Source organism: Anser cygnoides, chromosome 4 (genome assembly GCF_040182565.1).
Source record: "Anser cygnoides isolate HZ-2024a breed goose chromosome 4, Taihu_goose_T2T_genome, whole genome shotgun sequence".
In the NCBI taxonomy this organism is placed as follows: Eukaryota; Metazoa; Chordata; class Aves; order Anseriformes; family Anatidae; genus Anser; species Anser cygnoides.
The window spans coordinates 49,381,738-49,400,100 of NC_089876.1; the positions used below are offsets into that span (position 1 = coordinate 49,381,738).

An 18,363-nucleotide genomic window follows, 5' to 3' on the forward strand; every position below is an offset into this window, starting at 1 on the left:
AGAATCTTGGACCTTTGACAGATACTCAAATTCCTCTCCGCTGTTGAGTTTAGTTGTTGGTAGTTTTTGTTCTATATTTTTTTATTTCTTTTTTGTTGTTGTTGATAAACACAAATCCTCTGCTTGTAGGCAACTTACTCCAGGATATAGCTTGCACAAGTCTTATGCCCTTATGGATGTCATAATAATAGCATAACAGTTTATGAACTGGGAAGAATTACTTGTAAATTGTGGTATATTAGTTTTCTGAGAAGAAACATTATAAAGAAGTATTTTGTTATGACTACCCTTTCTGGAATTCCATTATTGTCATTCTGTTTTTTGAGTTCTCCTTACCTAGTAGCCTATGGCTAACTTTTTTTCTTCAACTCTTCCCTTTAAAAAGGCTGTTTAGTGGCTCATCTGCATGTTCACTGGTCAGAATTAAACGCACATTAAATAGTAAGATTCCACTGGATTTGAAGGATGGTTAATTTCATATTGTCACACCATATTTTATTAAGTTATGGGGTGACATTAGATTCTCTGCCTTTTGATGACTTTTTATCCATAGTTGTTCGGAAAAGCTGAAGGGACCTACTCAAAACAGTTCTCTATCACTGTTCTGAGCCCTAAAGTAAGAAAAACTAAAGCAGGCATATAGCCTCCAACAATAATGTCATGTGTGATGATGAATCCTAAGCTCGTTTCTGTGGTAGATCCTTTCCAAATTCACATTAGAATCAGAAACATTCACTGCCTTTTTAGAAAGGGCAGATGTGAAGCTAGTTGCTTAACCTCTGTCAATCAGCTAGCAGTGTGCAGTACATGACCTGCATGTGATTTATATTTAGTAAATTCTAAAAACCACCTTGTTGCTGCACTGGCTGAATCTAGCCAGGAATAACAGCATGAAATTGTTGCTTGTAGTCACCTTTTGATTATGCCTTTTTTTTGATTTGTATGCTTTAGTTGTGGCAAGGCACCCCAGTGATAATGAACTCCAAAACATGAAACTCCTACCTTTATACTGAGTAAATCATTGCTCCTCAGTGCTCCCACTGCCTACACAAGGCTAACCTGCAGAGTCAAGCAGTGTGCAGGCAGCAACTCTGACAGCAGATCCTGGATATACAGGGTCCACGCTTCCACCACTTTTGCATAAGTGTTTGTGTTGTATATTTAAGGAATTATGTATAATTTGAGATACTTCCTCCTCCATGAGTGAGATAAAAGATAGACTTCATGGAAACCATGAAAGCTAATAGGAATTAGTTTAATGACTTATTCCAAAAGAATAATTCATTGCTACTTTTACAGCTCCTCAATGGTTAGAGGCTGACTAGATGAAGTGCAGGACAATTTCCTATCTTTTCCCGTCTATAAGAAGTGAGACCGTTCAGTATATGCATGTCAAAGCTATTACTGGTTTAATGTGTCACTTGATGTCATTTAATGTGACTGCATCCTTTATCCTCCTTACTTTCTTTGTGTTGCCAGTACTAAACAGTGCAGTTTGGAAAAAAGTAATGACATTATTGGAGTTTTCTATTTGTAACAGAATCGCTAATTCACTCGGCCTCTATTCAGTCCTCCCTTTCAGAGCTCACTGAATTAAGTTTGTCTCATCATAACCACAAGAGGTTCAGGAACACAGAGTTCCCAAACAGAAATATTCATGCAGTCAAAAACAGCAACAGTTGTTAGAGTTTTCTTCTCTGCAGAGTCCGACTTCCTTTACCTCTGTCCAAATAATTCCACATCCACAAAAGTATTGCTGTGAAAGATTTCTTTCATTTTTTTCCATTGTGTTATTGACAGACATCACAGTAAACTATAAACTAAATTGTATGAGGATGAGGGATGAGGATGACAACTCTCTCACCTTGAAGAACAAGAAAACCAGGGTGCAGAGGGTGCTCAAAAAAAGAAAAGTCCCAAGGAAAAATGGAAGATCAGAGGAACCCTTTGCCATAGATAGTATTAACATTAATAGCCCTTATAAATTCATGCCTGAGATTTTTTTGGCTTAGAGGAGACATACAAAGACAGATTGGAGGACCTGAAATCTACTCAATAAGATCTGAAACAGTGATTCATGTTATATGAATCAACTGATTCAAGTGTCTTTGCCTGATCCATTTCAGTTTGTTGATGTTTAATTTTTCTTTTTTATTTTGTGTGTGTGGAATAAACAAATTTGTTAAACACAGGAACAAAATGCAAACTAAAGCAGTAATATGCGCTGCAAAATTTATCAGATCCTTGATAGGGTCCTCACTGCTAATAGTAGGAAAGGTGATATTTCATTGAATATGCAAATGAAGATAAGGAAACATTACATTTTACAATGAAGGATGATGAAATTTAGCTTATCAGAAGTGAAAAGAGACTCCAAAACATCCCTTATTAAACAAAGCCCTCAGGACTTAGCACACTACATAGCTATACATTTCATATGTGATAGAGGAACCTGCAACAGCATTTGTTTCTGAAAGTTAGTTTATAGTTTCCCTTTATCTTTTTTATTCCTACTAATTATGCATTGACATTTTCATTGCTAATGCATCAAAAATATTTTTTTCTGAGAAGAACTATGCTCTTCCCTCCCAAAATAACATTTCCCTTTTATAATACCTATTCTTGATGTTAGGAAGCAGTGTTATTCAGCTGCTTAACAAGTTGCAGATGACTTTCTAGGATCATAGAGTTGCACAATAGTAAAGATGTTGTCACTTACTCTGGAAAATGCCTTGACATTTCCTTCTGAAGTTGGAGTAAAAAACTTATGCAAGAATTCAGGAAGTAAAACCATAAATCTAAGACCAGAATTGACAGTGGGTTTTATATTGTCAGGGAAAAAAATAAACAATCTGGCATAGTAAAAATTGCTTCCTTGTCTTGAACTTCTGAAAGAGTTAACAAAGGTGAAAGTAGAAAATTGTTATTAAGAATGTTTTTTTTGAGGTATGGAATTACTGTAGTATTTTATAATGGTCTAACGTACACTGTACATCTTTTATCTTTTCCTTTTACCAGATGTCTACATTTCTCTTTAGCATGATATAAATAGTTTGTATGTGCCTTTGGATGTAGTGATCTATTATTTTAAAATGTTTTGTTGCGTGACATATAAAACTTCATATCATTCCTCTTTAAAGTCAATATAAAAAGCTGGAACTATTTGACATAATCATTGAAGTTATGTTTTTGGAAGCCTGCCATTTTCTTCCTTTGCTGATGACCAACCTTGTATATTGCTATATATTACCATTTTCACTTACGAAGCTGAATTGCTAAACACCGACCAATCTACTATGAGACAAATTGATTCTTAGCACTTTCTTTCTACGTTTATGGTCATAACCACCAATATTTCTCATGACAGTTATCCATAAAGCTTCCTTTACATACCAGGTCAGAAATTTGTCTCAAAGAAATGACTCCTGGTGTTCTGTGGTTTCAAGGGAGATGAATGATCAAAAATGTCAGCTGGATCGTGAGAAATAGTCTGACAGTTTTGGTGACTTTTTTTTTGTAATACTATCTGCTATCCTTAAAATTATTGTCTCTAGAGATCTATAGAATTCTCTGGGAGGGATTTAAATATGAGTGGAAGTTGCTGTGCTGTTGGACACAGGTATTTGTTAAAGAGCAGGAATTCATTTTTAGCAGTAATTATGTTTTTATACTCAGTGATTTAATCTTTGAACAGGAAAACCAGTCATGTAAAATTGTCACTGATTTTACAATATTTTGCAGACAGTTGCAGCTGTGCAGAGATTACAGCTTCCTGGCAGGAATATGTCACAAAGGATAAAATGGCAGCAAACTTCTATAGACTGCTTGTAGGCATTAGCACTGGGCCTGCTTATCTGTATGGAAAAATACATATATCGAAATGCTTTCTTTCACAGTCAGGGACTGTGGCAACAGAAATAATAACTTTGTGACATGAGGCCATAGGCCTCAGTGAGAACAGGGTTTAAAATAGGTTACTGCACAAGTACAGAACAGTTAAATAGCATTCTGTAATAAACAACTGATCCACTTGCTATAATTGGATCATTTTTTCTCTTAGAAGACCTCTTTCCCAGTCTATAGAATTCCAGCAATGGATTAGTGAACTGGCAAAATCCCCTTCTGAAAAATGTTGAAGCAAAACCAAAAGATTGTCCTTACAAGGCTCTATCCTGATCCCTACCAATGGTTTAAGTAAAGTTTCACTCAGTAAGAACAATTTGGGCGCACACATAGCTTAATTTCTGAGGAGTCCTAACAATGTATGATAGGTGAAATGAATAACAGTGAAATCTTAAATAAGTAATCTCATAAATCACATTCTTAGAAGCTTGTTATTCCTGAACCTTTATCAGTCATATTCTTTGTTTTTCTCCTATGCATCGCTAGGCTTATCAACATTGCAAGCTGTGCTGGATTCTGCAGCTGAAAAGAAATGGCAAGTGACTGCTATCAACGTAGGAAATATTAACAATGACAGAAAAGATGAAACTTACCGTTCACTATTTCAAGATCTAGAGGTAAAAAAGGAAAGGCGAGTGATTTTGGACTGTGAGCGTGATAAAGTCAACGACATTGTTGATCAGGTTTGCTATTCTCATTTTTTCAGCGATGACAATTAGATATATTCTATACGTAAGACCAATGTAAGCATCATTTCAGTTGATCCTATTTTTTTGATAGTTATGCATCGTTTGGGACGTGACAGATTTGTATTGAGGACTACATACACATTGGACAGAAAGAGAACATACAAATCCTATAATCCTTCGCTCTACTCAAAGGCAGGATAATTCTATGTGGATCGTCCCATATGGTTTACTATCCTGATTATTTAAAAAAATAATAAGAATAATAAAATCTCTTTAAGGCTATTTTACAGTCTGTCTAGGTAGTATACATATATGTAGTTTATATGCTATTATATATGGTGCATTACAAATATAGCTATATTATGGCTAAGGCTTAGTACGCCTTACACTAGACAATGATTTCTACTTCTAATGCTTTTTTCCAAAAACCTTATACATCTTAGAAGGCTGTTTCAACAGCTTCTCTTTTTTCATGTAATTTTCTTCATAGTTCGTGTTCCTAAGCTGCTTGTCATTGTACTGTCCTTGGGTCTGTCTTCAGTTTGTCTCTATCTTAAAATGTCTTAACCAAAATTAGATGCTGTCTTCCATAGCTAAGACCTAAGAACATTAAACATGACAGAAAAATGTCTTCTCTGCATCCCCACATATGTTGTTTGTCATTTTTTTTTATCGGTTTGTTTGTATATTTTTCTTTTTACAACAGCATCACAGCATTTGGATACAAAATTTTGCGTTACCTCCAAATCTGCCTCTACAGTCGTAGCGGCTAGGTGGGCCTTTTTCCATGTTGTCTCTTTATCTTGCTTCCTCTTTTTATTCATACAGAGCACATTGGAATATTATAGGGATAGTTCCATGTTTGTTTAAGCTTGACCTTTTACACCATCTGTAGGGATATATTAGCTAGGGCTATATTAGTAGATGTATTTAGGTGAATATTAGTTTGAAGCTTTTTTGGAGGATTTGTTATTTTGGTCTTTGCTATGAAGGTCATTGTAATTGAGGCTCAGGCAATGAGCATTGTATATCAGCATGCAAATGGAGTTCACTGTATTTTTCTCTGTTACAGTTTGTGTATGCGAATTCAAAATGATTCTGTAATTTTCAGGATCAGTTTAAATTTGATCCTGTTCTTCACAGCATTTGCAACTTCCCTCTGTTACCATCTGCAGTTTTTTTTAAACAATCATATTTTCAGACTTCCCATTAATAAATATCCTGATTTAAAAAATACTGATTAATTCCATGTAATTAGTAAGTATACTGAACAGAGCAGTGTTTGACAGAAATACTGCTTATAGCTTTTCAAACAGTTGTTTGCTTACCTTATGGTGACTTATGTACAAATTCCCTTAAGAGCTTGTAATGATGTCACCCAGGATGAAAGCCTTATTAAACTCAAGATGTGTTGTACCTGCTGCTTCCTTGTTATCCATTAGGATGGCTATCATATCACAGAAAGGAAAAAAATTGCCTTGACATATTTTGATTTTGACAAGACTGTACTGGCTGTTTATCATCTTATTATCCTCTAGATTCTTTTAAAATTAAATATATAATATTCATTATAATCTCTTTCCTGATATGAAGGCTTGGCTGACTAATTTTTTTTCAGTTACTTCTTTTGCCAGTCTTTGAGGAAAAGAATGCTCTGGTTTAGTTACCATTCATTTTTACTCTCCTTGTTTGTTTAGTAATAGACCTGTGATTTTCTTTGGCTGCTGCTCCTTTTGATTTCATCTCTAAGATATTTTTCTTGCTCGTATAGATGCTCGCATTGATAGATGTGAATCTTTTTTTTTCTTTTTTTTCTGATACTTAGATTTTCTGAGTTTATCCCAAACAGGCCTGTGCCACATCTAAAGCATGTGGATGGATAAACTCTTGTTTCTGCTTGTCTGCTTTCTAAGTCACGTAAGAGTGTTAGATACTTGTGGATCAGCCACACTGGTCATTTAACATAATTCCAGTTATTTGTTCTCATGAAAATAGTTTTCTGCTTTGTTCTAGAATACAGTCTCTTGAACTAATAAGCGTCAACTCTCTCATGCATTTAGCATTGAGATTCTCTTTGCAAGATAACCTATCAGCTTCTGGAGTTTTGGTCTGGTCTTAGTACTTTATTCTTACACTGCTAATCCTGTGACTTCCCTTCCTTACATAATACAGTGAATCTGTTTTAATTTTCCTCAAGTAGTCTAAAATAAAATCTAAAATAACTTTCTCCATTAACTTTCTCCATCTCTCCATCACCTAAAGTGAAGCATTATTTCAAATAAAGATTTTTGTCAGTGTCTGTGTGTTTTTGTCCTCTGAGTATCTTTGTGTGTCCTTCTGATTTTCTTCTCTAACTGCAAAAGAGGTTCTTCAGGTCCTACTTTGCTACAAGATTTATTCTGAACTGGAGCTTTAGTATCAGTATCCCTCTTCTTTTTCTCTGTATTGTTACTGAGATGTGTAGCAGGCTTTCAGTTGACTGGACTTTCCTTGACTATTGGAGTATGATATGGATTCTTTATATATTGAACGGTAAATTCTTTGCTTTCTTCCATGCTTTCCATTCTTGAACAAGCATGTTGTAGTGTTTTGGTTCACCCCCACTAACTTTCTAAGCTGTAGTGGCAACTTCAAGCTCTCCCCATAACGCTATGTAGTTCTTGGATCATTGTATTGACACAAGATATTTTTTTTCAAAGTTGCTTCATCATTTTTGTTTTTCTCCGGTGTTATAATTTCTCCTCCAGATTTCAGCCACTTAATGGAAGTTTATATTGAAAAATACTTTCAGTTCACCAACTCCCTCAGAATAGTTTATATTCCTGTTCTCTGAGTTGTTCTTGTTGTTCAAAAGATGGAAGAAACCTCTAGAGTCCTTTTAACTCCCGTATCCTTTCTCTGGAGAAGTGTTTTTGCTTCAAAATGCAAACTTCCCCATGAAGACATAGTCTTAATTTGGATTATATGGGGGAAGAATCCATGCTACTTCCCTGCCGGTGGAGACAGCTGGCTTTGAGAGAGATTATAGGGAAGCCTTAGGGCAACAAAAAACAATTTGAACTTCAAAAGCCTTCTTCATAATGCAGATACTTTCATTAATGTCAGTGGGCTTTTAAATGTTTTTTTGTTTTTTTTTTTTATCTCCAGGAGTGTTATAATTCTGCTACAAAGAGAGCAGAATCTAAGCAGCTAAGCAGCAATGTCTGAGATAGAGTGCTTCTAGTACCTCTACTGTGTGATACCTGCTCCCTCCTGTCCAGATTGTGCCTTTAATATACAGCATAGTAATTAGCATTCAGCTCCTCTTCTTACAGGTTTTGGGTCCTGGACTTCAATGTGACTAACTTCTGCCAGCAAAGAGTGTATTCAGTAGTGCTTTTGGTAAAATAAAAAAGTAAAGCACTGAACAAACTTTGTATTGCATCTGATAAAGCTCATAACTAACTTCTACGTCATACGACATTTAGTAGCTTTTAAGTCTCAGTCCATGTATCAGCTGAACATTCTCCATTATGGGGGTATTTCTTCTTTTTTACAGGTTATCACAATCGGTAAGCATGTTAAAGGATACCATTATATCATTGCAAATCTGGTAAGCAAATTTTTTTAATGTTTTACGATAACCATAATACTCATTTTACTGCTTCTGGAAGAACGTCATCTAGTATTTTGTTTTAAATGGGTTTTAGAAAATAAAGAAAAGCTAAACGTTGTTATCCTTGCTGAATTAATGCATGTGTTCAGATGGTGTTTTATTGACTCAGTCTTTTCAGTGCTTAAATGCTTCCTATTATATTCCCATCAATGGGAGTGAAGACTGCTCAGTACCTCCAGTAGAGGTTCATCCATTTTCCTGCTTACTTTAGAAAAGTCAGGGTAGGTAGGAAAATTGGAAAAAACAACTTTCCAGATTGTAGGCTGATCCATTCATTCAGATAACTGATGTTTCTTCTTTCACCTCTGAAGTATTTAAAAATTACAGCACTCAGTTTTGATACTGCTGGACTAGTAAGTCTCAGCTTCACATATCCTCATTTCTCACATTGGCTTGGCAATCAGTTTGATTTAATATTTCCCTGAACACGGGTAATCGGACGGTATAGCTAATACTGTTCCTAAGGGGAAAGGTTCAGAAAACTCACTAAATTGTCAAGGTTATTTTTTGAAATTGTCCAAAGATGAACGGCCATTTTACTGACATTAAAGTCAACAATACTTATTTACTGCAGCCAAGGAATTTAATCCATTCTTTTTGCCAACAGATAAAGCAAATTTGGTAGGCTTGAATGTCAGTTATTCTGCTCTAAAAAAGAGCTTTGAGGCTTGTATGGTGGGAGTGCCTTTAAATCATTTTTTTCATCTCTTTGTTCTTGGACTATGATAGGGTTTGACTAATAAAAATTTCAGCAGGGCCCTTGGAGTGCTCTTATTTACAGTTTGTCTTCCATAGTCCTTTGAGAAGGGGCTGAGGAAAAAAGAATGACCACAGTGTGCCTATCATGCTTCACATATAATCCCCATCTCCTACCAACCTTTGAACAAAACACTTCTCCGTTCCAGATAAGGCTGGAATCATAGATGTTGCTAGACAGCAGCAAGGAAGCTTTATACTCTGAAGGCCTCTTTAAAAGCAGAACAATGGGGATTCATTTGTAAATTTATTAACTAACTCTTAGGTCAGAAAAGCTAAGGTAGTGTATGCTCACTAAACAAGCATAAAAGTCTTACAGAATTTGAAAAATTCCCTGTTAGATATTTTGTTGCATATGTTGTACAACTATTTTAGGCCTTAAAGGAAATAAATATTTTAGAAAAATTGCCTAGTGTATTTCATTACGTTGACTGGTTGTTATTGTAGTCATTGCTTTGTTTGTAACTTTAAGCCCATAAGATCTTAAACTTGCTGAATCATGTATTTTAAAGCCTAGTATTTTATTTGCTTACTACAAGTTTGTGCAGTTTAAATGCAAATATTGCAGATCTTTTGTATAATATCATGTATATATATATATATATATATGGTAATGTTTTTTAAAATGTTTATTTTCTGTCAGAAGTACCTAGTACTTGATCATATTCTATCTTTCTTGCTGAATCCATCTTTTTTTCTTCCTTTCTGTGAGGTTGTTCTCCTCCATTCTGATCAGTCAGTCAAGAAATTGATCTATATTAAGAATAAAACATCCTGATAAATGGAGAAGGGCCAAATGAATGCTCGTGTGCAAACTTTAAGCTCACAATAATAAGTTTAATGACCCTTTAGAAGTGTCTATATTACCATGCATCAACATATCATTGATGAGCATTGCTAAGATGAAGTATACCTAGTATAGCAGTTGTAGCAATGTCTGATAATGTGGTCTGAGGTTACTACTTTTGTGTTCACTCAGAAGGTTCATTTAAACTGAAGTGTCTAAAATCAGTACTTCATGTAAATTCATTTGTATGGTTATTTGGGACACATTAAAACATGAAACATGAAAAATCAAAATGTATGTACTGCTGGTGAACAGCAACAAAGGCGAGCACACATCAGAAATAATCTATTCAGAATGCAGGTTCAAATCATTCAGTGCTGACCTAAAAATCCAATCCTAATCTCATTGGTTTCATTAGGAATGAACAAGATTTGTCTTCTCACTTTGGCAAAGCTCTTTAATTTGATGTGCATTTGTGTTTCATGCTTTTATTCTTGGCAGAGTCTTTCCAGCCCACAAATATGTAATTTAGATACAGATACATTTGTAGATATATGGAAATAACTCGGAATGAATCAAGACAATTGAAGATTCAGAATGGTGCTGATCTGAATGGAAAGGCTGAGAAAGTGTTCAGTAACACCACACAACTGAAGTGATGAGTTTATCTGATATTTATTTGTCAACACTGGTAGACAGAATTAGGTATCCCTCATTTAATTTGCAAAAAAATGAACTGTTTTAGTCTAACCTGCTTTCATTTTATTAAAAAAAAAAGTTCAAGAAAAATAGCTGAGATTTAAGAACTGTTTCCTTCTTCCAAAATTTGTGAAAAGATTGTGCGATCAAGAAGTAGGGAGGGGGAGACAGGGGAGACGGTAAGTCTTGCCAAATGCTTCAGTGTTCCTGCTGAAAAAATAAAACAACTGTGCCCTTAACTGGTACAAGACTAAACCATGGCTAAGCTTACTCTATCTGTTACTGCCTTTCTAATCTATGCAGTCACATTGAAATTAAGTGTTTTTTTTAGGAAAGTAATTGTGGCAAAGATAGATCCATTCAGCACTTGTTCTATGAAGGTGCTCACTATCTAGTGAGCAGCAAGAAGCATTGTTGGCTGATTTAATCCTGGCAGCCCAGGATTATAAACCTGGATCCTGTTTGAAGAAAATATTTGACTTACGCTTTTGCAGTAGAAGTCATATGGTAACTCTTCATATGTGTATGCTATTGAGACCTGCCAGAACTGTTGGAGTAACAGACATGTTTTCTGTGCTCAGGGATTTACTGATGGAGATTTATCCAAAATTCAGTTTGGAGGAGCTAATGTCTCAGGATTTCAGATAGTTGACTATGATGATCCTTTGGTGTCAAAATTTATACAACGTTGGTCAACACTAGAGGAAAAAGAATATCCCGGTGCACACACTAGTACAATTAAGGTATGTCTTGCGTTTGTTTTAACGATGATAGATGTTCTGGAAGTAAGAGGATTGGAACAGAAAGAAGAGAGATGGAGAAAACCCTACAAAATCAGCTGTGCCAACACGATTTTATATTTCTCTTGGGTACTTTTAACATTTTCTATCATAGTGCTGGTTCGACAAAGATACTGAACTGTCAAAAAATATTGAAGACAACTTGAATTTTTCTTCTATCACTGTAAATATCTGCCTGACAGCTTGTTAGGAAATTGTTTTGATGTGATGATATATTAAGTAGCTACTGACTTCTTTGTTTTTTCTCTTGTTTTGAAATGTTTTAGAAGCACATATATATAGTCATATGTGTGCTTTCAGGGAGCACAGATCTAGTACTTTCTGGTAAACATTATCTCCCAACAAAATGGTAGGACAGTTCCATTGAGACAGATGCCTAAATCCTACAAAGACTTTTAAAATTAAAAACTTAAAATTAGAAAGTACGTCTGTGGTACAGAAATATTGTCTAATTTCAGTGAGGTGATACAAGATGTGGCATTGGGCAAGAATGTAAACTTCCCTATCTCAGCTTTCCTTCTGCATAAAACTGGGATAATGGTATCTTATTTTATGTAGCAGTTATGCAGATCAATTACTGCTTGCAAGATGTTAAAAAGAATAACGCAATTTCAATACTAAATAATTTTTCTTTTAAGTACCACAATCAGAAATTCTACTAAAATGAGCAAAGAGTTTAAATAACTCTGAATAGTATTACAAAAAGGTAAATGGCAAGTGATACAGGAATAACTTTTCTATGCTCTAGTTTGAATATGAAGTATATTATTGATTTGTAAAGAGATGGATAAGAAGCTTCAGCAAGAAATGGAAGGACCATTCTGCAAATTCCTGGAACATAAATCCTTTAAAGTACTAACCTTAATGTAAATTTAAAAAAAAAGTCCAGGTTTTCTTTTTTATGAGGCCAAATTTTCAAGGACTTAGTTAAAGCTATGGTTTTTCTGTAGTTATTTTTTTTATTTAAAAATGTTTGACAGAACAAGTGAATTTCTTATTTGAAGTTTGATAAAAGCCAAAGCCTGTGTCATACAAGCTACATAAGGACTATTTACATTCTGATTCTCAAGTTTGCTAATATTGCAGAATCTTAAGTCTGGAAATAATCACTGTGAATGGCATAAGTAAAGACAAAAAGTATAAACTGAAAACAGAATGAAGCTTTCCTAGTTGATGGAAAAGAAATTAGTGGGACACGTAATTTGGTAGGGGGGAAAAACTGTAAGTGTGTTAGATAAAATAGTTGTAATTGTTTGTTTATAACATTAAAATATGTAACTTTATCACAGTTTCTTTCTTCCATATAAGGTCCTTTCAAAATATATTAGAAATTGAAAGTGGTGAAGGAGAGTATTTGGAATATCTTACGTTTTGGGGTTTATTTTGTTATGGATAGGAAAACTAAGTGAATAACATTTTGATTAGTTAGGTGATTTAAAACCAATTGAAAACTCAATTTAAAAGCCCGATCTGATTTTGTCTTCCTTTATATAGTGTCTGCACAAGGAATATACAGGATCACACTAATATTCAGAGAAGTTTTATACTAAATTATCTGATAATTTACAACTGCTAGAGGTACTGACTGGGGGGGAAGTGGATGTATATCACTATATTTGGAGAATTTGATTGTATTGGTTACTGTATTCCTTAGCATAGCGTACTATCTTTTGCTATTATTCATGTTACTTCTCAGTTTTCGTGTCATGTGCAGCAGAGATATGTCACGTTTCATTCCCATTCTTGAGGGAGCTAGAGGCAGAGGAGAATCATGGATACCATAGAAATAGGGCAAAAAAGGCCCTTCAGCAGTCATCCAGTCCGTCCCCCTTGCCTGAGGACAGAATACCTGTGCCATTCCTGATGGGTAGTGATTTCACAGCTTTCCCAGGCAGTCAGTTTTACTGTTTAAACAGCCTTTTCGCTCTACCCTAAATCAGTCTTTGTCTCCTAATTCCTTTACTGCTTTGTCTGCTTCAGTGGATATGAGGAAGTTCTTTTTAGCTGTCCTTCTACATTTGAAGATGGCTGCCACATTTGTTCTTGCTTTCCTTCTGGCTAAACTAAACTTTGAATTTTCTACCCTCAGATCCTATTGGTCATTTTGCTCTGGAACCTTTCTAGTTGGTACCTGTCTTCTCTGAAATGCCAGACTGGGTTCAGCACCTCATCTGAGTGCTGTGCTGTACAAATGGAAATGCTGGCTTTGTGTAGCTCAGATGCAGTACTCCTTTCAGTACTTCTTTCTGTGGTACTATTTTTTTTTTACCATCATGACACTGTTGAACTACATTTATCATGAGATGCACACTAATATCCAGATCCTTTTTTGCATTGCTTTTCTGTACTGCTGCTGATTTAGACAGTCTCATACCGTATCTGTGCACTTGATCATTCCTGTAAAATAAAGGATTTTATGCCTCTTTGCATTGAATTGCATTCCCTGCCTGTCCTTCTTGAAGAAGCCATTCCTTTGCATATTAACATGCTAGTCATTTGAATTATCCTACACTTTTTGGAGTAGTGTATAAAAGTCTTAAGTTACTGAGGTACATTAACTCACTGGTCTCTCATTTCTCTCTTCCATTATCTTACTGAATATCCTTAATCACCTTTGATTTGAAGGTAGTTATCCAAACTGCCACTGTTCATAAATGAGCTTATGTCACCAGTTCCCGTGCATTCTGTAATTCTAAAGCTATGACTACAACTTCTCTATGAAACAAATAGGAAAGCTGGTAGAATTTTTGTATTACAAATATATAATCGAAAGGAGGTTACTTGCTCCTAGCGGGTAAACAAAGAATGGTGTGGGTTGGAGAACATCACATCCAACTCCCCAGCAGTGGGGGCAGTGTTATTCCTGGTGTTGCATACATCACATTGCAGGCAAAAGCATTGCAACTGTGTTATATTATCATTGGATTTACATTATAAAATATAAGTCAGTGCAGTATGACTGGCATCCCAGTCACAAGTACAGTCTTGAAAATGGAGAAAGACACCTCTTCCTTTTTTTTCTTTTTTAAAGTGCATTGCAAAGGGATATGCTTTTCAAGAAAGATAAACTTTATTGAAGACTAATGCTACAGATGCCCAGAAGAGGACCTGGATCGAATTGCTTTAAAAATACGTCTTCATAAAATATTAATTGAAATATATTTCACTTTCAGGACATAGATAAGATGTTACTTGTTACTGGTTACTGTACTGTGCCTTTGTTGACTAAAAAACTACCTATATTGTTAAAAAGAAAGAAACTTAAAACTACTGCTTTGTTGCCTTTTTTTTTTTTTTCAAACTGACTTATCTTTCAAAAACAAAGCTGATACACTCAGCTTACCTCAAATTTAATTTTGAATGTGTCTGTTTTAACTGTAGGTATTCTCAGTCTCTGCATACAGTTCTTAAACTGCCAATAATGTGGAGGTCTTGAAACACATCATTGAGCAGCCTGGCTAATTTCTTTGCTGCTGGCAAAGCAAAAGTTGTATTCCTCTTTTGCACTATTGTGTATTTACAAATACACCCGGCCTTCACAGCATTCGTGTATCAGGCTATTATGTCTAAGGCAAACCTCTTGCCTTTGCAAAAGAACGCTGAAAGGCAGTGCTCCATTCACATCCAAATGCTCCAACTTCCTATTCTTATTAACCCTTTCAATGGGGGCAGCCCTTGGTATAATTTCAGGAAGAGGCTCAGTTCATTACCTTTTGAAGGCTAGTGAGATATGGTTGAGTAGAAAACCATCTTACCTTGTGATGAGCTTTCCTAACAGCAAATTTAGGTTTGGTGTGTGCAGGACGTACCTGAGACAACTTGTGTAAATATACAGAAACTGCATGCAGAAAAGAATTGGGGGCTGCCTCGTTGAAAGCCGAGGGCATCTCAGACTCATAGAGAATACCACTGTCCTGGAAGATGGCAAAAGCCCGATACTCATTGCAGCCCGTTTCAGTGGCTTAAATTCCTTCATGCTGTTTATGAAAACATTCTGAACACCTACAAGATTGCATTTTAAGTTTCATAACCCCTCCCCCCCCATCAATGTATAGCTATGATAGGAAAATAATAGGTTATTTTTACATTTTGATTTTGCCTTTAGTAGTTTCACATATTCAAGCCTTTTTAACAGTCCTCTAGCCTTGTAAAAAATTCTTATGAAATCTATTTGTTCCTGAAGATATTATGATAACAGAATTCAAAGTACATAGATATAGTACCAAGTGGCATGCTGTTTATGATAAAATTGAAAAAGGTGAAAACCGCTGATCTTAAACTGGTCAGTCATGACGAATGAGTAGGGAATACTTCAGAGCTTCTGGTTTAACTCTGTTGGTGCTGGTATATCTCAAGAAAGGAATACACAGAACATGCAGACAAACTTTTATACAAATATATTTGTATAATATACAAATGTATATTTACTCTCATACAAATATAAAAGTGTTTATTTAGTTTGCAGAAATAAATAAAATTTAGATGACTGATAGTAACAAAGAAGACAGTGAAATTCAGGAAGCAGTCTAGATATAGACCACCACTTTATTACTTAAATAATATCATTATTTTGGGGGTATTATTTTTATGATTGCAACATGCTAGAAAATGTATTTTTAAGAGTTAAAGACAGACATTTTAATAAGAGTTATAATTGATACTCTGTTGCATCAACTATAGTTTTAATAGAAAAATATGGTTGATTATGACTGAATTCGAGTAATTCCATGTGAATTATTAATAATTTATTATAATAATAAAAAGTTAGTTTCAGTATTGTTATTAGGTCCTAATTAAAGAGTTGATTTTTTTAAGTGTCTGTATAAAACTGTACTCTTGCATGTGTGAGGTTTTTATGCCTACATTTTTCTGTCCTTGTGTTCTGTCTACCTGATTGCTGGGCACAAAAAAACACATCAGTTGGTGGTTTAGCTGTCTAATTTTACTGGAATTTTGAATCCCAATATTCAGTCTTCTCTACTTGCGAAAATATATATGAAAAATGTGTAAGAAACGTGAGTGTTAAACTACATGCCTCTCTTTAACAGCTTAAGGCTCCTTTACGTAAGTAATCACTCATTCTAGGATAGCTTTTTAAAGAAAACTCAAAGAATGGAAGTCAGTGAAAGCAGAGGGTGGTTTGAGGCAATATCTCCAGCTTTGTCTCAGACATACAAAGGGCCTATTAACCCAGATCCTTTGACATACTACAAGTAAAAGTGTCTGAACTGTGCCAAAGCAAAATTTTTGCAGGACTTCAGGGGAGAACTACTGAGCCAGCTCCTGATGTACCTGTGCAGCTCTTTCTTTGAGTTTGAATCCACCTATCCTTAATAATTATCAGTGATTAAGGATATTCAGCCAACAGAGCTCAGTGGATACCTCCTGCCTCTGTTTTCCTAGGATCTCTTTCTCATTTTTTTCATCCAGCATCTCACCTGCATATGATTGATCTAAACACCTGGAGGCTGCTATTCCTTCATGCTGCAGAGCTCAGAAAGTACAGGTGTACTCTGGCCTCACCAAGATCGGTGTTTCTGGTGGGATAGCTTGATGGAGAAGTGGGGACAAGAGGAGGGGGGATTCGCAGAGCTGAAGGTAGCAGTAGGAGGAAGGTGATTATTCAGAAGAGGGCTGTAGGTGGAAGGTGCAGAAATGTGGTGGCAGCTGTGAGATGGCAGGATGCTGCTCAGGCCTAGGGGATAAGGGAGGAGAGGCACTGAGGGTCGCCTATGTGAACAAGGAGAGGAGATGTGCAGGCTGACTGCTGGGGCCCAGCTGGTGTTAAGGACCAGCCAACATGGGTAGCAGCCTATATTGTTAGCCAAAATCTAGGGGCAGCAGAGTAGAAAAGTGTTTATTATTCTCTGGCAATTACTGTACTACTTCGTGGTTAAATCAGTGACCTACTGAAGCTGGCTTATTTAATTCTGTTAGTCTTTGTCTTGGAATTACTTTGGAGCAAACAGGAGAAAAAGTGTTTTCCGTAGACACAATAGGCAAATACATAGGCTGTTTGCTGGATAGGGTAGATGAGAATTGATCGTGAAAGTAGAAGGGCTTTGGATACCATGGTATTATGAAATGACTGATACCAAATGTTTGATCTAATCTCTAACAAAAAAATACAGTTTTGTCTACCAATTGAGTTAATTGCAACAACCATGAGTGTTTTTTTTTCTAGAAAATGATACAGAATACACTCTCATAATCATGTCAATAATTTTCTCTTGGTTAAAAGCTCAATTCAACAAGGACATTTGCCGCAGGTAATGCTCGAATGACCATTTTTATCATAAAAAAGAGTAGTGGTTGAAGTCTATATTTCAGTAAATATTTTAGTAAAATAGCATTTTACATTTTAAAATGTATACCTTCCTTAAGTCACATATACTTAATGATTTATCACTTACTTTAATGTTAATTTTTGAAGTGGGAGTGACTCTTGTGATAGAACACAGGAACTGAAAGAGTTTCCAGTCTGTTTTGGGAGTAAAGCAGTTAAAAAAACAAAGACAAACAAACAAAACCACACAGTAGGGTTGATAAGCCACTCTCACTTTGAGAGTGTCTAAAAAGAGGTCATCATTGTAAAAGGCAGAGTGGAAAGCAGACAAAATGTACTAGGCTAGTTTTTGTTTCTTAACTCTTAAGAAGCTTCTTTTGTGGATTAAAAGGTTGATTCTGTGTCCTATTGCTTCTAGACTTAATGATACAAAAGATCTTTAAATGCCAACAGGCAGAAGAAGCATTTTAAAGGCAGTTCTGAATACACCTATTCATTTTTAGAAAGACAGCATAGTTTCATTGTTGATCTTATTTAAGATTACTTACATGTGCATATTGTTCTAGTTTGCTATCATGTGCAACAACCAGTTTTAATTTTCCCATTTGTTATATTTACACTTAAACTTTCATAATAGCCCTTTCAAATCAGTTTCTTACAGCACAGTTTTTCAGAGAGGACTGTGCCCTTCCTATTTGTACATTCTCATCCTCTGCTTTAAATGCTCCTGTATTGTGTATTTCCAATATTATAACCCATATACATCAGTGTTTGTTGTTGGATCCTGC

The 18,363-nt window shown here is 35.4% G+C and overlaps 1 protein-coding gene across 7 annotated transcripts in view; it reads left to right on the forward strand.

The window, feature by feature from the left end:
- Positions 1-18,363, forward strand: part of GRIA2 (glutamate ionotropic receptor AMPA type subunit 2) — a 94,313-nt gene that overhangs the window by 40,717 nt on the left and 35,233 nt on the right. For all 7 annotated transcript variants that reach the window (XR_007166121.2, XM_048071829.2, XM_048071830.2 and 4 more), the window contains exons 4-6: positions 4,390-4,586; positions 8,131-8,184; positions 11,071-11,232. Coding sequence is in view for 6 of the 7 variants with exons in the window: in XM_048071829.2 (XP_047927786.1) it covers positions 4,390-4,586; positions 8,131-8,184; positions 11,071-11,232 (413 nt within the window). In the remaining variant the exon portion in view is untranslated. The remainder of the gene's footprint in view (positions 1-4,389; positions 4,587-8,130; positions 8,185-11,070; positions 11,233-18,363) is intronic.